Source organism: Taurulus bubalis (genome assembly GCF_910589615.1).
Source record: "Taurulus bubalis genome assembly, chromosome: 11".
Classification (NCBI taxonomy): Eukaryota; Metazoa; Chordata; class Actinopteri; order Perciformes; family Cottidae; genus Taurulus; species Taurulus bubalis.
The window spans coordinates 17,768,672-17,793,054 of NC_136599.1; the positions used below are offsets into that span (position 1 = coordinate 17,768,672).

At 40.9% G+C, this 24,383-nt stretch overlaps 1 protein-coding gene across 1 annotated transcript; it reads left to right on the forward strand.

Annotated features, from left to right (window-relative positions):
• Positions 1-11,057: 11,057 nt before the first annotated feature.
• Positions 11,058-15,301, forward strand: prdm2a (PR domain containing 2, with ZNF domain a; the record flags this gene model as incomplete). The annotated part of the gene is made up of 1 exon (XM_079225608.1): positions 11,058-15,301. The coding sequence occupies one exon, from the start codon at positions 11,058-11,060 to the stop codon at positions 15,273-15,275; it is 4,218 nt and encodes a 1,405-aa protein (XP_079081734.1). The 3' UTR covers positions 15,276-15,301.
• Positions 15,302-24,383: the final 9,082 nt, after the last annotated feature.

Sequence of the window (24,383 nt, forward strand, 5' to 3'; positions counted from 1 at the left end):
ATATCAACAGCTTGATTTGATCTCTACGGGGAGCTTGTGTTGGTCAGAAGTGGGGCAGCAACTGTTTTGTTTTTGTCTCAGGAACTAATAATCAGTACTTTTGTGATTGTTGGTCTATTTAAAAAAAATATATATATATTATTTCACACTATATCGTCTTGATATCTGTGCTGACTTAAGCTACATGTAGTCTAAAAACTAATCTTGTCAACTCCCATACAACCTGGCTTTAAAACAACATGCCTCCCTTTTTAAGTTTCTTATGTAAACCTTATGTTGTTTCTTTTTTGTATATCGACCTACATCTTTAATCTTTTAATTAAATCTAAAAAGCTGTTTTTTTTTTACCATCCATATTGTTGTCAATGTTAAATTAAAATGTACACCATGAAATGACACTAAACTCAACAAGTGTACAGATTAATAAACTTTAATATAAATGGAACCTCAGATTCTACGGAACCCTAAATGGACATGATTCAAACCTTTTTAATATTGTTATCTCAAGATCTTAATTGGATTATTTTGTGATCTAAAAAACACTAACTTTGTTATCTTGAAATAGCAAGTTAATTAACTCATTACCACGTGAAAACAAAGGGTTGTTCTTTCTTATTTTTGATATACTGTTTGGGTCAAAACAGACTTGTGACTGTGTGATAACGCCAGGTTTTCAAAATGAGGCGTTAAAAAATTAGATTAACTGGATTCTATTCAGAACAAGAAGGAAACATATTGTATGTTTCTCTTATAAATTAAAAGGCACATTTATGTTGTACACAATGAAATATTTCTAAATGAATACATTCTGAACATCAAACATATATTAAATATCTTAACGGATACAGTTAAGATATTTCCCAAAGTTTCTACTGTGAAATAGCGACATTTCTTTTCAGATTAGAAGATATTTCAGTTTGAAAGCAGTCGGCTGATTTGACGCAGACATTTTAAGTAATAAGAGAAAACAACCTTTTGTCTTCTCGTGATAACAAATTAATTATCTTGTTATCTTGAGATAACGAAGCATGTTTTTTTCGAGATCATGAGATAATCAACGAGGGATCTTGAGATAACCGTATGAGAAATCAGGGCCATTTAGTGCTTCCGCACCGACTGTAACTACTGTAGATAAAAAAATTGCTCCCGTGTCCATCCACCGTCTGACCCTCTCTCTTTTATCCCACAGCCCTTGAGGAAAAAGTCGGCCAAGCAGCAGGAGCGCCCAAAGTTCTGGAAATCCTGAACTACTGAACTGTGACGTCATTCGCGACTATTAAAACAAGCACGATACCAGAACTAAACTAATCTAACCAGGACTCTGGACTGTTGCCAAAAAAAGATGATGTGGGGAGGCGGTTGTGTGTGTTAATGTATGAACTGTATGTATGTGAGGAAGAGGGGTACATGAGCAGACATCGTCACCTCCCCCTGCCACCTCTTCAGGAGCCGCTGATTAGAATGGCCCCCTACTCCCTCGGAGAGAACAAAACAAGGTGACGGCAGGATGTAGCGAGGAATTTCAGGACTTTTCAAAAAGCATTTTGTGAAGAAAAAAGAGAGAGAGAGAGAAAGGGAGGGGATTATCTGACATCTCGGCATGAAACCTCTCCTTTAAAGAGTGACTGATTTTAGATTTGCATGGAAGTTTGAGAGGCCATTTGGATATTACTGACAAAACAAAAGGAAATTAAATACAAATGGAAGGTGCGAGTAGTGAAGACTGCTAGAAATTCCACAGGATGTATATACAATGCAAGGGGACTACATAGTATACAGCTAATGACTTTCTCATATGTTGCAGTTGCATAGGCTAGCATTTGATATTATGGAATACACAGTACATACAGGCAGGCTATCGTTGTGGCTAACAAACCTTTGAAGCACCCCTGAGCACCAGTTCAAACATTTTTTTCTCATGTAGCCAAAATCCCTGATATGTTGGCCAACTGTATGAAGCACCGTGTGCAGAAGTTGTTTTGACATAACACACTCATGAGCTCCGAGGGCAAGCACGGAGCTAACAGAAAAGAAAAGGCACCCTCGTTTGCAAGAGTAACGTGACATTCTGCCCACTTTAACACTGATATATAAAAACCTAATACATATCTGTGAAATTTAGCAGAAGGGTTTGTGCCACTGTCTCTGGTATTCTCTAGGTAGTTAGGAGGACTTTTACTTTTGAAGTGCATTATTCATGTGAATTAACTGTACCTTTTTAACTGCCACCCATTCCAGACATAACAGCTCGTATGTCTTGATCCTTATACAGGCTTACACACAGCCCTCGGGTTATTAGACATAGTGATAGCATTGTCTTGATAATGTCTTCATTGTACTTCTGTTAATAGTTAGACTACCAGAACAGCCATCCGGTCTTTTAATTGAGCTAAACCCTGATTGCGTGCACAGGATGATATTTTATAGTTGCACTTAGTTTTAGTGCACAGTATTAGGCAGTAATGCCCTATTTTGTTATATTTGCAATTGTAAGTGTGCTAAATGGGTGTACAAATAATGAAGTCTCAGCTTAGCTCTGCTTGCTTTACGAACTCGTTTAATATGTGCACTGAATGAGTGATGTAATGTTTAATGAATAGGCTTTAGACACTGCAAATGTTTGCAACGACATGTCTTTGTTTCCTCTCCTCTGCTTTGCCACATATCATCAGTTCTTGGCCTTTCATTTGTGCCATCTGATTTGTTTGAACCCTTTTATTTAATTGCAGTGTTTTTGTTCATACTGTTTCAATAAAAAACTCAAAACACTCTAAAAGCTCTCATTTGTCTTTCGTATCTGATGTCTCTCAATAGCTTTCTCAAAAATCCGGTCATTGTCCCGGCCATTTCCTCTCAATTAGATCACGTAGTTACCGTTGCAACGCCTAAGGGTCAATACATTAAGCGGCACTGTATTTGGTCTTGAGTCGGTCCAAAATACTGCAATTCACACACATCACTAAAAGCTTCCACAGGGGCAGCGGTCCACTCTGATTGGCCCATTCAAGTAATGCTTCAGATTTTAAAAACAACTCCTCTTCCGCGGGTAGACAAACAGCACCAAATATGGAGGAACATATGGCCTCGGACCGTTGATTCGGTTGAGCCCTCTGACAGTTAGGTGTGTTTTTTTATGTGATGTAGTGGACTTTTTCATACAGGGCTGTTAAGCTGAGGCATGGCTCCAACAGTGGGCTGTGAGTCGCACAGAGATGCTCTGTGTCTGGCCTCCTCTCCTCCGTGTAGTTTTAGGCAGCGGCCCAACGCCCACCGCCCCAGCCTCTGCCCCACCGGCGAGCCTCATAACTCTCTTTAGCTCACTTTCTCGCCTCAGACTGCTGGGAACAATGGAGTCTTTTGAGAGGGCAGATGGAGAGGCTATGGGCCGTTCTGTGAAGCCGCTTGCCAGCAGCTCCCTCTCTCCCCTTCAGCAAGGGGGGAATTCTCTGCATCGCTACAGGGTGGAGTCACTTCCTGGGTGGGCCCAGCATTGATCATGTGAATTAACACACACACGCACACACTTATAAATACTCTAATAGAGATCTAAGTCACCAACTATGTGCCCTCTGTGCCTATGAACACATGTTAAACCTATCATAATGTTCCAACAAAAATGTCCCAGCATAGGCAGTTATTAAGACACACCATAAAAGTGTGTGATTCACTGAGAGAGTCCCAGTCCGGTTCATGACAAACACACACAGGTCTATGTCTCATATTTAATTCTCAGACTCAAAACCGCCTGCTTGTGTGGTGTGCAGGCATAAATATGAGCGAAGTGTGTGGAAGCTCTGCATATTCACGTGTGTTTGTGTGGTCCACCATCTGCGTGTCTGAGCTGAACATGAGCTTATATTTGGACACGTGAAATACAAAAAATAAGTAATGAGTTCATCAGAATTGAGTCACTACACAAAGTTCCCCTGCCCTTTCCTGAGATGACTGTGAAAGGGTATGAGAGGAAGGAAGAAAGTCTCAGCTCCAGCAGACCGATGGATGAGGAAATGTCTTTCTCGCTAAACGAAACCACACCGGTGTATTTAAGAATGTGTGTATTTTTCTCTGTACAGTGGCAACCAGAAATACCAGGTCACTTATAGCTGACTGAGTTTGTGCTGCACTCCACATGGAACCTGCGGTCTAAACTGGTCGTAAGTTTTTATTTGTAGGAAAGCTGTTGGTGCCTATTCAGCAAATTATAATCCTAACAGTTAAAGAAAGAACAGATTGGATTACAATCGAGGAATGAGGTCTTCATAACTGCCGCCATGAGGCCAATTCTCCTAACCGACTGTGGATTCTATTGTTTCCAGTATTCAGTGTGTTTGGTTGATAACAATGTCAATCATCTCACTGGAATATTATATAATACCAGATACCAGAATACCTGTGTGACGATGCCAGAGCATGTACATACAAAACATAGCGACCTCCGCTAGCCAGGACCTTCCTGCTACTATCATGCTCGTGTTAGCCATGCAGCCGTCAGTTTGAGAGCATCAAATGCACTAAATGCCGTGCCTTTATAAAACTAGTATCTGCCGTGAGATGTTTGAAAAGTGTTGGGTAAAATGCATTTATGATTTTAAGTGGATGCTTTGTTTAAATCTCCAGAAAGTTCCAGATACAAACAAAGTATGAGTATTTTATACATGACGAGACACTGGTGTAAACAAAGAGCAGTTTCCTCCATGGGTGTCATTAGTTTGCACTCTGCAGTGTTCATCTCACGGACGTGACGTGAATGTCGACTGTGATCGGAGTAGCAGAGTGTAGGTCCGCGTGTGTGCCAGGAGCGCCACATGTCAAGCCTGTAGAGTGCAGTGGGTTTGTGATGTCATGAGATAAATGTCAGGCACCAGGCCCGTGGGCTTTGAGTGCCGCAGACAGCTGGGTGGACGGAGAGGGCAGAGCGGGAGGGGTAAGGAAGGGGACTAAAGTTGGGTGACAGGAGCAGTGTGTTTGTGGTCACATACAGTACGGGTGATGCAAAGAATAGCTGAATTTGCTTGTGGCAGCAGAGGGTCAGAGACAGTGAAAGGGGAGATGGATGGATGGGGTGTGTGTGGTATGCAAGTGAGCGTGCACAATATCCTTGTACATATGGCACGCTACTTCATGGGGGTCAGAGGGCATCTCTTATTGTGTGTGTGTGTGTGTGTGTGTGTGTGTGTGTGTGTGTGTGTGTGTGTGTGTGTGTGTGTGTGTGTGTGTGTGTGTGTGCAGAAGTGACAAGGGGCAGTGAGTTTATTGGACTTTGGGGGATTATTTGCATGGGTGTGGTGTGTCTGTGTGTGTGTGTGTGTGTGTGTGTGTGTGTGTGTGTGTGTGTGTGTGTGTGTGTGTGTGTGTGTGTGTGTGCTGTCAGTACATAAATATACAGTACAGTGGGCTACAGTTGTGCACACATAAACAGTATCACGTGTTTTTGCACTGTACAATTTATATTTGTGTTCCGACATGCTCACATTTACATTTTCCTCCCTGCACATCTGGCTTCCCATGACATGAAACAGTTAAATTGTATTTCATCGCGGTGACATAACATGTTGTAGGATTACAGACAATGCTTTGTCTGCCTTGTGTGTCACATATCTTCTATAAGGGACCCTTATTGTGTCACGCTTACTGATCTGCCTGTTACACAGATCCGCTGTGCACCACCTCTCCCTCTTTGTCTCTCTCGTGCTTTATGTTCATCTTGATAGTGAATGTTTCATTGTGAACACATTCATTGGCACGAACCGGCGCCCACTGACACAGGACATGCTACCATGCATGTAATCTGTGGCAGACTTTGTCTCAGTTCTCTCACAATCACTCAGTTTCCTGTTTGCTTTTAATGTCGCACTCAAGAAAAGAAAAGCACCGACCTCATGGTGTGGTTAAATGACGGGATTGCTTTTTTTCTTCTTTTAAAAAAAACAAACATATTTTCATTTGTATTAATTTCATTTTCTAATTAACTAACTAAGAGTGAACTAAGCACCCACCTTAGAGTCAAAGTACAGCATTATGATGTTCATACATACCTATACATACGTATACCTGCATAAGATATCATACATATCACGAGGCAATAGGTATGTATGAAAGCACTGTCTCAATACTCATTGCTTCAGGTTTATTATGTCCTCAAATGTCTAATTGAGCTTTTATACTGTTATAAATGTCCTCAAAACGCTGTTTTTAAATCTAAACATACAGTGCCAGGGTTACTTATACAGTCAAACCAGGCAAGGCCTCAAATGTTGACCTTAAGTTTGGCAGTGAAGCAAGTGGCCTATTTGAGTTACATAAGAGGAGGCATTATACTAGATGGTGGTAAGTGGTAGCAGCGTACCTTACCTAGCCTTACTGCACCTCGGCTATACCGTTTAGAAGTTAGGGAGTCTGAGGTTCACAGCTTTTGCAAAGGTTTTCTAGCTATGCAACCATGATGCAACAAAGTATCTGTTCACTGATAAAGCCATATGTAATGACTTTCTTTCAGATCTAGCAAAGCTCACTTTATGACAGACTTTGACTGCTTAGCCATGTGTGTGAAATGGCTTCCAGATGGTCAGCACCTGCTTATATGATGATTTTACGTATGTGTCTTACAAGTAGACGCCAATCGTGAACTGCTCATCATAATTCCACAGCTGCAATAGCCATTAACTGTGAAAGACACTCTGGAGCCTAGAGCAGGCCTGGAGTAACCTATAACAAACTATAGATAAACTTGATCATGGTCAACTTGAAATCAAATTAACTGTGTGTAATAATCTTATACTGTTTAATAGTTTGTGCCTCAGGTTTTTACGTATTGAACACACCACTCTGTGTCAGCAACTTCACTGCAAAGTTTGTGAGACTGCATCTAAAATACAGAGAAGAAGAAAAGTTTGAGCAGAGAGAGGCGTGTTGTTTAAGATCTTTCATTATGGCTCACAGAAGTCGGCATGTAGTTTGAAAGTGGAACACCACTCAGCCCACATACAACATTTCTACAAGAGACATACCATGCATGTAGCAGGAGAACACCCATGTGCTGCACAATGTCACAAATGCACATGTGGGGTCTGGAGAACTCCTACAGATCCTCTTAAAGAATGGCATTTATGTTCATTCTGAAAGTTGAAATAATGCCATGTGAAACCAGAGGGTAGATTTATATATGAGAGCTGTATATACATTAGTGCCTTTTGATTCAATTGACAATTGTTGTGGAAAACCGAGAGCTGGTCAAGGGAAGAGAACAAATACTGCACATTATAAACCCTCAACTTGCCAGCTTGGTTTTGCCTCTGTTTTCCCAACAGCTGTGAAACAGAAATAGCAATATGGCTTCAAGATATTGAGAAATGCCATGGATAAATATATATATATATATATATATATATATATATATATATATATATATATATATATATATATACATACATACAGCCTGTTTACATCTCTGCGGTATTTTATTCATTCATTTCTATTGCACCATTTCTTTTCACATTAATTTGGATTAATATTGATTTTCTTTTACATGTTTAATGACCATTGTTGAAAGAGCACCTGAGAGCTATGATTCAGATATGACTCAGTAATTGTTGTGCAGATGATAATAAACAACTTGAACGTGAACATCAAAATGTATGAAAATAGATGAAAATTAAACCAAGTAAGAAGTGTATGCACTTCTTGTAGATTAAAATGTATAGATTAAAACAAAACTGTACCGTCTTTCACAGTATTTTTTTTTCTGCAGACAAGCTCACAGTAATAATAAGTAAACATAATAATCTAAATAATACAACTGTATTTGTGAATGAACAAATATATACTTTATTAATCCCCAAGGGGAAATTTTGTGTCGCGTAGCAGCCATTTACACAGAAAATAAGATAAGATATAAAAACAGGGATGAAAGATATATGCAATAATAATACTAATAGAATAAAGATAAAAATAACAACAACAATAAAATAGCTGGATGAAAAAATTAAATTAACTTAAACTTAAACAGTAGAAGTGCAAGAGTGCAAGTATGTATGTGAAATTATAATTATAATAATATATATATATATATATATATATATTATAATATATATATTGAAAACAATAAACTAATTACTATATACATTTTAAAATGTTCATGCCATGCAATAAACACAGACATACTCACAGTACTGACCTATGTGACTAAAGTTACACTATATTCAACAGAAGTGTACTGACGTTATTACCAACTTCTTTAGATTGAGATTTTATTACATTGCGCCCTCTAGAGGCCCTTTTAATACACTACAAGGATACAGTTTGATCACAAATACATTTAGAAATTATGTGGGTTTTGGTCAAAGCCCCTTACTGTTTAAAACAAATGGTTCAAATTGATTTAGATAATTTGGAAATTAAAAGGCATCTTTGATAATCGAAAGAAGTTGTAGATTATCAAAATCTAAATCTCCAAACTAAAAGTGTCAGCATGTGGGACTGGCCTCGGGAAGGGGACTTTCCTGAGTTTAGTTTTACAATTTAGAGTATTTTTTTTTCCCTGACAATTTTAGATTAATACAAAACTCGTTATGTATAAAACATTAGCTGGAGACAGCGTGCCTATTTTGCATGATTTTTGATTTTATGTAATATTTTGCCTGCGGCATTAGGTCTGCACTTTTAAATGAAACAATGTATAAAGGATGAGAATACTAACATCCTCATTTCAGTCCGAGATGACAGCTGCCTTTTACCATGATGTTTTTTTTTTTTCTTCTAATTTTCTTCGAGCCTTAACAAACCTATTGCTGATTGGTCCAAATGTGACATCCACATTCGCTGACCAATCAAAACGCCATTATCTTGTTGGTACATTGGTGAAGAAAAAAAACACTCAACTGTACACAACCTGCAGGAGAGGAATATCTCAAACCGTTCGACGGCAGGTTCCCTTCTTGTCGGAACAAGTATGTACATAACTTGTAACGTGCAGATGTGTATGAAGTATGAACGGTCAGTGGTCGGAACGTTCGAGTGAAACGTTCAACTCTCAATGTAGCCATTTGCTCGCGAGCTAGCGCTGCAGCTAGCATGGTAATGCCAGCGCTCTAATGGCGATAACAGCTGATTTATTTCACTGAAGCGAAGCCTCGTTTCGAGACCTTGACGGTTAATAGGGGGTTTGTATTTAGGGTTGGCAGCTCTCTCGTGTCAGCGCGACAGAGTGGGGCTTTTTTTTAGAAAAGCCAGTTGACCTTTTAGCAGACGAGCTAGCAGCCTCTGTAGCAAAAACAGCAATGTGACGACGTGATGTGCGACCAGCCAGCAATGGTGCAGGGACGGGGAGGCAGCGTCACCGCACCAGGGGAGGCAGATGCATGTGAACGCACCCACAACCTAACCCCAGGTGGAAAGATACAAGTCCTTTTGTTGTGCATCTGTTTCATGTTCGGCAGATAAAGTGAAATAAGTAGTTTTATTGTAGCGCAGACGGACGGAAACAGAAGTTGATGTTACGAAACTGGCTCCAAAGAAATCAGTACGTAGGCCCTTATTGTCGTGACTGGTTGTTTGTATTTGTGCAGCTGGAACGCAACACATGATGGTGTTAAATAACTGAACGATAATATGCATTAACATGCACTATAAGGTCTTTGTTTATATTTCCTCTCGTGCATTACAGTTGCCTGAAAACTGCTAGTAATTGAATAATTCTGAAGGATGAATAAATACAAAATAACGGATGCGAAAGGGGTTTTTGATGCTACAAGAGCTCGTGCGCTTTTGAAGAAGAGGACGAGCAGGTGGAAGCTTATAGAAAGTCTGGCACACAGGACGGGCCTGCCATTTTGTCCTTCCAGGCACTAGATGAAGATCAAAATGCACCTCTGTTTTTACAACTTTTATGCTTTGAGACGTTTTCAAATAATAAGGGAAGGGTAGCTATTTAAAAAAGTAATACAAAGCTACTGATTGATGTGTGTATAGTAGCAGGTTGTATGAGGCAGCCATGGTAAAAGAGGTAATCTGGGGACATATTAGCTTTATTATTATGTGACTGTACTCTCTGTAGTCAACTAAAGATACAAAGGAAATACTTGCTGTACGTAACACTGTGTCACAACGTGTGGGTCCATTAATGTAAGCAGTGTTTGTTGTTGCATAATGTCACCACTATCCTTGAGTACATTAGCAAACAAATTAGGACCGAAGGTTTGTTCAGCAGCCAAATGACCAAAGAGATGAAGTACACCATGCTCAACTAATCCCACACTACAGCTGTTCACTGATCAGTTTGTGCTTCTTATCATTTAGTAGTTTGCGCTCAAGTGTCATGCTATATTATGGACAGGGCTTCATAGTTTTTTGTAATGTGTGCTTTGCTGTTGTCTTTTTCTCCAAACAGAAAGAAAAGCCCGTGTTCATCTGTCAAACAAGCAAGCCTTCTACTCTGCATTGATCATTACAATGGTAAAATGGCATGATAACAATTCTATATATTTATTTAATGTTGACTTACTTGTTTATTCTTTAAATTCTCGGGTAATGAAAGTATCATAATAAATACAATAATGATGAGTGCTGATGCAATATGTCTGAACAAACAGAACGTATACTGATTATGAAAAGAATAACATTGTGTTATGATGTATTTAGTTTATATCATGAACATACGATGTAATACTGTTCCAATACAATTGTAATACATTTCAGAATGCCTTGAAATGTATTGGGTAGTGGCAATATACTGTTTTGTCATCAATGAATAAGACTACTATAAGAACTACTACTGCTATTAATAGTACTAAGTGCTTTACACAATAATTTGATGTAGACGACTTAAGATTTTTGTGATTTATTGATTTGCATTGCAGTGGAGGGTGAATGATTAGCCGGCACAATTGTTTATGTTGAATGTTTAAGTGAATTAATGTTGTCCTTAAACGGCCCTAAAAAATTATTATGTGTGGGTTTGCTATATGACAGTAACTTCTTTATCGATTCAACAGGTGTGACAACTTTTAAAAGCCCGGTGTGACAGACTTCCTTCAGAGAGCTGGATACAACCTCCATAAAAGATGGAGGACTCTCCTCACTTGTACATCTCTGAAATTGGCGACAACGAAGATATGGAGGAAGGTGGGGAGGAGGAGGAAGAGGAGGAGGAGGAGGACGACGACGACGACGTTCATCAAGAGGACACTAACATGATTACGTCACTGTATCCTGATCTTCATGAACCTCCCAACCAGACTACTGAGAGAGACTGGAACTATTTTCCCTGCCAGCACTGCGAGAGACATTTTACCAGCAAACAAGGCTTAGAACGACACCTGCACATTCATGCTTTGGAGAAGAACAAGGCACAAGCACGCAAAAGCCATCAGAGCAACATGTCTTTTGGTTCAAACCTGGGTCAGTCGCAGCATAAGAAAATGAAGCCTCTGGATTCAGTTGGATCAGTCATGCAGCATCATCATTCATCCCCCGCTAGCTCTAATACTTGCATTTTGTCGGCTGGTGACCACAGACCTCAGCCAGACAAACCGGGAGTTTTAGAGGGGCATCATGCTTGCAAGTACTGTGAAAAGATATTCACTACACATATCAACAAGCGACGACATGAGCGCAGGATCCACGAGCAGAACCTGCAAGTCACAAATGTGGAAAAAATCCAGCTGGCCCAAGAGGAAAATCTTCAGAGGATGCTCAGTGAACCTTCTGAACAGGAAACGGAGATCGCTGACAATACAGCACCTGCAGCTGTTCTGGAAAATGACGTTGAATGCGCAGAACAATACATGCTAGACGTCTCGAGCAATATTTCAGAGAATCTCAGCTTTTATATTGATGGAAAGCTAGTTTCAACAAGTACGGTCAGTAGCTGTGAAGCGCCTGAGAGTCATTCTGGTTCTTCGACTTTAGTTGGACTGGATGCCCTGATTTTCGACCCTGCCCAAATATGCCAGGTTTTAAATACAGATTCAGTTGCAGGCAAAGAGATACCTGGTCAACCACATGTCAAGAGAAGAACTGCAACACCACCTCTTTTACCACAAATTAAGACTGAACTGGAGTCTGAGGTGGTTGTGTCTTCTTCGTCATCTTCAATTGTATCTTCTTTAATAGAGAATCTACTTCCTCCGAATACCGAGTCCAAAGGTGTGCAGAAGGAAAGAACTGTGTTTCTGTCTCCAAAGCTGAAGCAGCTCCTGGAGAAGCAGGATGGCCTTAAACCTACACTTGCTCTCATCGGAGATGCCCAGAAGCCTTGTTCACCTGTCTCTCTTTCTGTCCTGGCTGCTGGAACAGGTAGGTTTAAAAGAAGGACTGGGTCTCCACCAAGCTCTCCACAGGAAAACCCAACATCTAAAGAGGAAACGGCAGATAGTGGAGATTGTGATACTGTAAGTACAGGGCCGTTAGAGACCCAGCATAGTTCACCTGTGCACCAAACAGCCAATGTGAAGGATGACACAACTCCACATGTAGAGAAGCCCGCAGTGAAATCTGTCTCGACAGAAAGCTGGCCGCCCACCGCCGGCGGTAATTCCTGTAACCAACAACCACTGGATCTCTCTAATACAGTCAAAAGAAATGAAGATTTAGCTTTTACTGATGCAGTGCTGGATTTAAGCTTTCAAAAGAAGACCCTAGATAAATCTGAACGAACAATGGATTTGGTTTCACAGGCAGTTTTGAAAGCAGGGAAATCAAATGCATGCATGGCGGAGATGGCCTTAATAAATATTGGAGAGCAACATGTAAGCCTAGGGAATCCTGAGATCCCTTTAGTCACAGACTTCACAATACTTACGGGTCCAGATGTAATGACCCCAATGGAGCCCATGGCAGAGGGACTTGTTTATGGGCTTGCTCTTCCCTCCCATTCCCTGATTCCATCATCTGCATCCCTTACCTCTGTTGCCTTGCAGCCAGCTTCACCGTGCACTTTAGCGTTTGCTTCCCCCTCACACGCACTGCTTCCTACTGCTTCTTCATTAATAACAGTTTTAGCACCACCAAATATTTCCAACCCTCAAAGCCAACCAATCCAGTTACTAGCCCCAAATATATCTCCTGAGCCCCTGGTAATCTGCACAGACAATGCATTCAATTTTGCCGAGTGCGATTTAACTACTGCATTTGCTCCTACAGATTCTGCAAACCCCGTCACTCTCTCCCAATCCCTTGACCCGACTCTAAATCTACCTGGCCACTTGTTTCTCTCTGATCAAATAGCTCTCAATCACCCGATAGTTGAGTCAATTCCAATGTCAGAAGTGCCATTCACACCCACTGTAACTTTAAATGATTCCCTTATCAACTCTTACAACATTACCAGCAACACAGTGTTGATAGAGTGCACAATAGCTCTTGAAGCCCCAGGGAGTATATTCCCTGCAGCAGTTACCTTACCGGAAAACACTGCTGAGCCTCCAGCACCTACACAGATGGTTGTTAATCACATAGAACAGGAACAGATTGTAACAGTGCCCAACTCTCAAGCTGTGGACCCCACTATTCTTATGTCCTCTATTGCAGAATCAGTCAGTCTATCCACCACCACCTCAGCGATATCTGATTGTCCTACTGTGGGGGAATCAAGTCCTGACCCAGAGTCTGTTGTTAATGCAGAGCCACCAATCATAAAAGAGGAAGAAGCTGCTGACAGCACTGTTTCCATACGTGAAATCTCATCTAAAACCTCTCCACCGTCTGGGAAAGCTGAAGAGGGCGAAGTCTCAAACGGCACACAAATCGATGCACAACAGCAGACTTTCACCAAGAATTTCATCTGCAATGTGTGCGACAGGCTTTTCCATTCAATGAAAGAGCTGGGCCATCATGTCGGTGGCCATGCTGATGAATGGCCCTACAAATGTGAGTTCTGCGTGCTGCTCTTTGGCAAACCCTCCACGTTGCTTGATCATCGATCAAGCCTCCACGGTGTCGGCAAGAGTTATGTTTGCAGTGCATGTACAAAAGAGTTTGTCTATCTTTGTAATCTGAAACAGCATCAGGACGAATTACATCCTGGACAACAGTGTACCTACACAGAAGAAGAAAAGGGTAAACTAAGACCTCAGAACTACAATAACTCAATAAAAGTCAACACGGAGCCACCAGTGCCCGACGCTGCAAAGGAACCCAAGAAACTGGTGAAAAAGGAAGAAAAGGAATTGGATGTGGCTGCTGAAGAACTGTTTACAACAATAAAAATCATGGCCTCCGATGTCGCCAAAATCAAGGGGCCGGATGTTCGTCTTGGCATTAACCAACACTATCCCAGCTTTAAGCCCCCACCCTTTCCTTACCATAACAGATCACCCGCTGGCTCTGTGGCTTCAGCCACAAACTTCACCACCCACAACATCCCACAAACCTTTACGACGGCTATCCGATGCACCAAGTGTGGAAAGAGCTTTGATAACATGCCAGAGTTGCACAAGCATATCCTGGCCTGTGCAAATGCCAGTGATAAAAGGAGATACACGCCCAAAAGAAATCCCATCCCACTACGCCACTTTGCAAAAACTCAAAATGGAGTTCTGTCAACCACTAATACTACTAACGGACTAAATGCTTCAAACAGACCCAGTCAGTCAAACCGGTCCAAACCGAGCCAAGAATCGCCAGTAAAAATGAAGTTCAAGGTGCTGAACAAAAGGAAGAAAAAGTTGGTCCAAAGAGTCATGCCGCAGAGGAACAAATCATCCCCCTCATCAAACAAAATGTCCCCTGCACATGTGGATGCGCAGCAAGAGATCTTTGTCTGCCCACACTGTAGCAGGGAGTTCACGATGCGTCGCAGCAGAACTAAACACATGGCGGTCTGCCCCAAGAAACCAAAAGAGGTGAAGAAAAGGAAAGAAGGAGGAATCTCCGTGACGAAGGAAAATGATGGACGCCTCCATAGAAGGGTGGAAGAGAAACAACAGGCCTCACCTCAGCATAAAACAAGACTCCAGAGTTCTGGGCCTGCTAAAAGGCACGCCATCCTACCAGTGCAAACCGTGTTCTCAAACAAAAGAAGTAAAATAATTATAAAAGAGAGCACGTCGCCAAAACAAGAGCCGCCCACACTGAGTGAACTCCCCATTGTTCGCACTTTCAACCCCTCAATGCGCCAGTATAGCAGAATGCAGCATGGCGTCAAAGGCATCCCCATTAAAATCACCATAGTGAAACCCCAACAGGCCGCACCGCAGAAAGAAGAGCTGCCTCCTGCCCAGAGCCGAGAGCAGGCAAGCGGAGCCGCCGCCAGCACCTCTGAGCAGAGTCCTACCGCCTGAAGACTTCTCATTAGCCCACCAGCGATCATCAGGTAGTTAAAGCACGTTTTGAGTTTTATAATGATGATCTAGGGATGTGTTGAAAAACAAACATAGAAAAGACCTACAGTACAGGGATTAGATGGGCACAACAGCATAAGTAAGTAGAAATCCCGCAGCTTCTAAAATAATCAAGCCGCAATAATCCATCTCAAGGTGATATCTATCTAATGATGTCTGTCTGTCTGTCTGTCTGTCTGTCTGTCTGTCTGTCTGTCTGTCTGTCTGTCTGTCTGTCTGTCTGTCTGTCTGTCTGTCTGTCTGTCTGGGACAGACCGGCAATAAGATATTAGCACTGCCATGTTCAATAGCTAATGTTATGTACAGAAATAAAAAATAGTAATTAAAAGATCATCAATTACTAGCAACAAATGCAACAACCAAATAATTGCCAGAAATATCATGTCTATCTTTTGCAATATATGTTTTGTTGTTTTTAGGACCCTGCTGTGTGGAGCTCCTCATGCACTCAGTGATTCTAACGTGTGAAGCACACTGTGGACCCCACGCACCCGGTTTGCATCATGCTGTACCATACATGAAGACGGATAAAACGGATGACTAAGGATACTGCAGCATTCAACTGAGTATTTGAATGCTTTTGGAGTAGCTTGGAGCTTTTCAAAAATATTTCTCCTTCCTTTCATAAAATAACTGTCAACAGCTTGGATTTGCACTTTGAAGTTGTTCTGACTGCTACATGTCACAAATTGGAAAGGAAGTGGAAGGACTTGAGCTCGAAGGCTGCTCTCATTTCCTACTTTGTGTTTTTCTTCTCTTTTTTTGCGGGGGTAGCAGGTGGCAATCATTCTCAGCATGCATTTGCACTTTTTCTTGTCTGTTATCTGTGTCCTTTTGCTTTAAACTCTTACTGCATGCTTGTTCTACAGCTACATTAATTGGAAAACTCTGACGATGCTCTATTGGTCTAACTGCCGTGAAGAATTGGAAGAAGCATCTTGATTACTTCTAAATGCAAGACTACAGGATCTCAGAAAAGTAACACAGATGGCAGTGGTTCTCAACCTGTGGGTAATTGGATTATTGTGAAGAAAAACAATATAGTAACATATTTTAGACTGGAGAATGTTATATTGCCTGTACCAGCAATATATTTTCCCTCAGAATACATGTTATTGAGTGTGTTTGAGAGTCAGTCTGACTGCTGACCAGTCAAGTGAAGAGCAAAGTCACGGAAAGCATCAAAAAGCCACAGTGCCTGGAGCACATTGGACAATGATTAGGTGCAAGCGGTTCTAGCTAAAGCAACAGTTGCACGCACTAGAGCAATCCCAACAGGGGGAGGTCGTGACCCACGAGAACCACTGCTCTATAATACTGTGCAACACTGGTGACAAGCTACCTGTCAAAATGTTTGTGAAGTATATCGTCACTCTTGATGACTATTGAAAAGGTCAGTGTTTTTAATTATTGGTGTGAATGTAACATTGGTAGATTTACTGAGTCAGCCTTTGCAAATCAAATTTGTATATTATCTGGTTGTCCCAGTTGAGATGTATTTGTATGAATGATTTCAGAATACTTCTCTCTGTGCCATCAATTGTATATTATGTGGCATGCAGGGGATGACCAATACAATAGTTTAGTCTGTCCCACATGGAATTTATTTTGGTAGCCCATCAAAATATATACATTTTGTCTTTGTATGGAACTGCAGCTTACTTAAAAATAATGCTTTGATGTGCGCTCATGTTTTAAGGGCTTTCCTCTGTAGCCTAATCTCATACGTTGGATCTTGGAGTTTTTAGGGCACCATAAATACGTTCTAAACTTTTGGTAATCAGTTGAATGTATTGGCATTGCAATTGCAAACATACGTACTATGTTATTTGAACAGCTTGGATGCATCATTGTTGAATTCAGCATTGGAAGAGCCGACTCCTGCTCGGCCTCACTGCATTTCCTCTGAAAACCTGAAATATTTACAGTAGTCCAGTTTGCTTTTAGGCTTTATTTTCCACCCGTTTCACAAAACTCTTGTCAGAAATATTATTTTGGGTGTTTTCTTTCCCCTTCAGAAACTATAAAGCGTCATATTAGAAATACAGTCTGTTTGGGTCTGTCATGTCTGTGTACAAGCATTTTGTCATTGCTTATAATCTGTTGGCAACAGTTTATTGTGTGAAGTGTGTATAATAAATTCCACATGTACAGTATAAATCACAAAATAGAAATGTAATGCTGGAACCCTGTAATGAGACATGGGAACGTTTGTGGCAAGTTGTCACTGATCTCAAAGTGTGATGAATTGTATCTGTTTGATTAACATTTTTATAAGCTACTAGTTTGAAGAGCTAGTGCTATACAGGGTACTTATTTCATTATGATGATCAATTATGTTAATTTTGGCAAACTAAAACTTGACAATGGCCTGTATTTGAGAGAGAGTCAATAATGGTACCTCTATTTTACATTTTGCCTTTTCAACCCTCACTGGTAATATCGGCTCCAGTCAGACTGCAATGTGTTGGATGTACAGGACGGTTTGGGAGACTGTTATTTAACTGTGAAAAGTGCTTGTAGCATTTCGAAGTGTAAATTGAGTCATGTATATTTATTAATAATTTAAAATCACATAATATCTGAACAGTTCCTCTGTATGATTTGCACTAAAGTTTTTCAAAGCAAGTGTTCAAAATAAATGGAGAATGTTAAGATTAAGTGAAGTTTGAGTGAAACTTTCTTCGGTACAAAAATACAAATAATCACGTTGTTTAATTCATAATGTCGGAATATTTTATGTTGGGAAATTATACCAAATTCTCAGTATTTACTTTATTTTAAATGGTGTTAACAGAATTTGACTACTGCATTATGAGCCTTGCTTGAAAATAATAAAATGTCCAGGTGGTGGCACACTTTCCTTATTTTAACCAGTGGATTCAATAGAGTGGATTTTGTAACACTGCATCTCTTCTGCTCTTTCTGTTAGATAATCCATATCCAGGGATGCTTTTGCCCTATTTTAAAGCTTTTTTCCACCACCAGTATCATACAATTTGATATCAAGATGCAAAAAAAAGTCTCAATGCAAAAGATATCCAGCCTGTGACCTGTTTTCTGGGAAAGCGGTGAGTCTTTTTGTGGAGTAGCTGTCAACTGTGTGTGTCCAAGTTTTACCCTTCATATTTTTAATATCTACAACAAAAGGTTGCACAATAAATACTGCAAAAGAAGTGAAGAGTGAATAAAAATACAGCAATAGAAATAACAATGTACATGCATCAAAACGTATGTGCACTTGCTTTAGAAATCACACTAAGAGCCATTGTGATGCACTGCCTCTCAGGAAAACACAATTTTGTGGGAAAAGTCTAATTAGCAAAGTTAGCTGTGGGTGGTAGAGTAGCTGAGAAAGTAGAAAGGGTGGAAAGAGTTGCAAATAGCATGAGGGAACACTGAAAGTAGGGAAGCAGAGTTTGTTGGTAAAAATAGAGAGGCACTAGATTAGCTGTAAGGCTGTACATTAAAAAGTGTCCCTGTATCTGCTAGAAGAAAATCAGCAGGAGCCCAAAAGAGTCCAATTAACCAAAAATCAAAAACACCTGCGTCCACTGGCTGTAATCTCCTGTGGAACCAGTTTGGTTGTAAAAGGACATTGACACCCCTCTTTCAACCAATCCTCATTCAAAAAGTACAAAACATGTATCACTTTGATGGGGTAGTTGCAGCAGCGAGTGGCTGAACAAGTTGAGTTACAAGAACATATAAAAGTGCATCATGTGAACAAAGATTTCAGTTCAGTAGCTGTGAATGTAGGAGTGACCGTCTGCTGGCCATTATTAGCTAAGAGTCAGAGCGGCTACGCAGTAGCACACTACAGAATGGGAAGAAGATTCTTCAAGGAACTTGTAAATACTTCCTGGTTTTATCAAAATGTGTTGTAACTGTCGGTTAACATCCAGTTGTTCAGTTGGTTGCCATCAGCAGCCTCACCGCCAGATTCCACGATTCTACATACTGGCCCTTTGAGTAAGGTAGGCTATGCAATTATTGCTGAATAATAGTGATAATATGATGATGATGATAATGATGAATACTCAATGTTGCATACGGTTAAGACTTTATTAAAAATGGTTGGTTAACATATGCACAAAATGTGCAATGTGGTATCTGAAAATGTATGGTCCATTGGGTGTTTCTCTTATTATTAAATAGTTAGTCCAATGTTTTAGGAAATACACGTGGATTATTGGGTGATTTCTAAAGCTGACTTATTTGCACTTTACAAAATGGTTCCTGTTTGTTTTAACCTACCTAACCGAAGCATAAAGTGTTGTACTAAGGGGGCCCTGTGGAGTGTTTTTGTAAACAAACATCGCTTGACATTCAAGGTTATTCGCAAAAAACCCACATTGTGTGTATACTTGAGGCCCAACAAATGTGTTTAATACATTTCCTTCTATCATAAAATATGTGCAAGGAGGATTTCTTGGAACGTATTGTTTACGTCCATGTTTCCTTGCCAGCCGGCCAGCAGTCTTCTTCTCCCCTGCGTTTCTTGGTGCGTTATTGAAACCTGTAGATCAGTGGAACAGAGAAAGCAATGAACAAAATGTGTCCGCCGTCACTCGCATCCTTACAAAACTAAAACTAAACTAATGAACTAAACGGGTGTACACTTGTTAAAACACAGCTCCATTGTGCTACGAATGGTCAAACTCTGCAGGGTATAGGTTTTTGTGCTTGAATACTTGTATAGTGGGCATACTCGTATACAGCATAGCATATTTTTACTAAGATAAGACATCTTTGCATGGCAGAAGCCTTGAGAGGACAGTCCATCACTTTATTGATTTAACCTGGATGTTGACTTTGACAACGAATATTGTCTGTAGAGAGGGTCCAAGTGCCGGCCCATGTCGAGTAATCTCTCCCTAAATGTAATTGTTCATGAATTCAATTGTAATTTTGCCAGTTATGCAGACTATTTTATTTGCTACAGGCAGATAATATAAAAATGGATTGCAAACAGTAGCTGTTTTGACTTCCAGTCATTGACATTGAGATATCACAGCAATTCCCCTGATCCCCTTGTGTCATGGTTACAGCCAACACTATTAAAATGCAGATGCACACATTCCAGTAGCAGCAGGTGAAGCGAGCGGATACAGTCTGCCACCGTGTGTTCTTATGTAACGGCTCGTGGATTTGTTCTTCCCCTGGTGAAACTTTTATTTTCACTCTTCAGAGGATTTTAGCACCTTAGTGATAAATCAACGCTGGTGGTTTGGATCCTTTGGATATCTGTTGTTCCTCTCAGACAAGTTCACAGCTCCAGCAGCTACGTGTGTGTGTGTGTGTGTGTGTGTGTGTGTGTGTCTGCACGTGCGCGTGTGCGTGCATATATACAGTACATTGAATTGAACACATGCTGTAAAGTTTGCAGTTGAATTAAGGAAGAACAGAAGCTGTAAGATGCTCTTAAGATTAATTGCAAATATGTATCAAAAGACATGTAATACACATTGCATCCTTTTTAATGATGATAAAAGTGAAGTCTCGAGGGACCAGCCTTCATGTGCTTTTTAAGTAGCAGTGCCTGGCAGATGATTTTTACATAGTTAGGAGTTGTGCAAGTGTACCTATAGAGTGACAACCACGGCCCTGAGGCTCAGCTTCTCCCAGCGCTCACAAGCTCAGCAATAACCTCAAACTGCGAGGCTGCATTTGTATGCTCAACACAGCTGCGGCTCTTAGCCCTGGGCCATGTTGAATTCTCATAGGAAGTTCTAAAAACGCATGATCAGAGATGATCGAAAATAAAATCCCAGAAGTCTGAGGAGAAACCTCAGCTTCTTAGCGTTGATTTCATCAGTCTTATTGAAGGTTTGACAAACTATATAAATTTTGAATTGAAGCCAGTAAGATAGTGTGAGAGGGATTGTATTTTTTTTTCCTTCCTGCAGTAGGTGGGTTTGAGGTCTGTCCTGTTTCTGGTTTGTAGAAAAGCAAAAAAACAAGTAGAGTTAGGTGAACAGTGCCTGTCAGGATCTTCATGTTGCAGGTGAAGACAGATGAAAGAGCTGAGTCACACCATCTCTGGCGTTGCTTGTTCAGGCTGATGGGATTTTCATTCTTTAACGTCAGGATGTCACTGTGTTTAATGAACTCTTTACTGAACATTAAACTTCTTCTTTGCATGTTTTCTTTTCTTTCTGTGCAGTCATAACATTTTTGGCCACATCTCCCTCCCAAATTATAATATTTTAACATATGTAGGCTTGCAGATCTCCTTATACAGCTGCTGCCGATAACTTGTATAAGACAGCGAGTTCAAGGCAAAGACGACCCTAACTTTGACATTATAAAGGTAACCAACCTCTCAATGTAGCTCTGGTGAAAGCAAATAATGCAAACAGGATGCTGGGATAAAGTACTTTGGTACAAGTCTCTTTTTCCCTCTCTGCATGCTGTTCAGGACCGGAACAGACATGGTAATGAGGACATTAATAAAGGATGTGGATCCATATTTAATGAACCACTGGCCCCTTTAGTTTGAAACTGATTTTCCCGTCTGTGTTTGAGTTTTCTGTTCAGAATCTGTCTTGCTTTGAGCGGGACTTGCGGATGTACTATTTTTTGCCTGTACAAGCAAAGTGCTGCATAAGACCTGCATACACCTGGCTGTTTGTGTGTGAGTGAGAGATAGCGAGATGCAGGATGCTTCTCTGTCTATATTTGGAGGTTAATACCTGAAGTTGAGAAATAAGAGGGTGGGGGGAAATAACTCTAACTTTATTATCCTGAATGAAATTTAGTTGGGAACAAGGCATAAAGCGCACACAGAGGAGAGGAGAAAGCTTGGAGGGTGGAGGTGTGCGCCAAATAAAAATCCAGTGACGAGTATATTAGGCTTTGACTTACACAGTGTGCATGCTGGCAAGCGGAACCACAAAGTCATGATTGGTTGTGTCGGGTAATTTTCAGTTTGTGTTAAGCTTTTTGTGTTTGAGGAATTGAGAGTCCAGTTTCCTCCTCTCTTTGACCTTCGAGCTCCCATCGAATAAGGATGCTCCTGAACGAACAGACCTCAGGCCACGTTAAATCTCTGCTTTGCTTGCAGGGCATACTCGACAGTCCACAAACTTGCCAAATTAGTTTTCTGGCAAAGTCAGATGTTGTCATGCTTACCTGCTGTGCATCTGTCTTGTCACTTTCCCAATGTATATGCCTGAGAAGTCTCATCTGATTTAAAAGAGGGGAGACAAAAGAGAGATGGGGAAACTACAAGCAGGAGCTACAGTATAATGTTAAAACAGATTTTACACACAGTCATCTCTGTTCTCACTTTCGTCAGGGGAGAGAGTCCGTCTCCTCTCTGCAGCAGGCTTCTCCTTCTCATCGCTCTCTCTCTCTCTCTCTCTGCCTCCCTCTCACTCTCTCTCTTGCTTTGTTCATGCTGTGTTTGCCGTGCTCTCCGTCTGAAGCAGCGCCACACTGGAGCACTAATGAGCAGGCTGAGAGCAACCCAACACAGATCTCCCATCAGCTCAGGAGCAGCAGCAACTCTGACGGCATCTGAGGCAGTGAGAGACAGGACTGATCTGCAGTCAGCCGGGAGGCGGTAGGGAAAGGCGTAGGAGAGGTCGTGAGGTGGCTTCAAAGACAAATTAGCAGTTGAGAGAGGAGGAGAGGAGAGGATCGCTCCAGAGCAACAGCCGACCGTCTCCACACTCGGAGTGCTCTCTCTCTCTCTAAGAAGAAGGACCTCTTCTCTCCCGGAGGAGTTCAGCCATGGAGGAGATGCTCACCTGCAACCGCAGCCCTTTCTCCCAGGTGTTTGGGCGTCAGGGTCAGCTCATGCAAGCTAGTGAGTGTTAACAGCCACCTAAAGTCTGCAAAAATATCAAAGTTGTTGTTTTTGCCTTGCTTGATCCTGATAAAGTGTAACTTGATTGCATGTAGTAGTGATCCTATAATGAGTGCACCCACTGTTCTTTTGTATTTGATGATAAATACAGATTGTTTTAAAGTAGACTGTTCTGATAATGAGACGTATCAATACAGCAATATTGGTTTGCAAAATTAATATGTTTTGGGAGGCAAGAGTTGAAGAAGTGTGTCACAGTTTCTCCAAAAAATGGATATTGTTTTAAATTTATCGTTCAGTTCTCTCAATACTTTAAATCGTGTTTCCCTTTGCTCTTTATATGGGGTGTCAAATATAGGCTTCTTCTCTGTTGCGAAGACACGAGCAAAAAGACACAATTTGTGTTGCATACGGCTTTATGCAGCATGGCTTTCTAAATTGTATGGTTGTATGTTTTTTCCTGAGCAAAAATTACATAATACATTGTGATGTTTACATCAATATTGAATCATTTTCACGTAATCCAGCTCAACACAAGGGTGTGTGAATGATGATAGAATGTGGTGCTGCTCTCATGCACAAGAGAGATTTGAAGATGTGTCCGTGCTGTCTTGCGTGTGTGTTTGTGGGTTCGCCGGAGCAAACCTTCTCTTGCATGCGTCTGGTGACAATCCTTTGATCTCTGTCTGTCCGAACATGCCACAGGTCTCAAAAGAAAGCGACAAGAAGTAATTTAGACGCAGACTAAAATTACAGTCAACAATTTTACACAACAGCATGCACAACTGTATATTGTAATACAATACAGTGGTCTTCCAATAAATGCCTCTGTGAAGTCCCCTTTGTTTGCTTTTTGTTTTGTGAGACTGATAATAGAGAAGTGCGTGTTGTTTGTGCACCTAGTCAGAATGCAGTGTTGATTCCAATACTACAAATTACAAATACAGTATTTAGATTTCATGCCTGTAAGTGAAATACTAATTTTGCTTATGTAATTATTTTCTTTTAAATGATTATCAATGTTTGAAGGGGTTCTCTGCAGTGTGGGTGCCAGACACCTACTGATACCATTCAAACTCTGCTCATGGGCGCAAATATGCATTATTTATATATGTGAACTGTGTCGGTGTGAATTGTATACTTGAGCTTTGGGGTCTTGTGGCTTTTTCTTTTCAGGATCAAACCTCACAGCATGACACAATCTGCCTCGGGTGTTCTGTTACAAGGCGTTACAT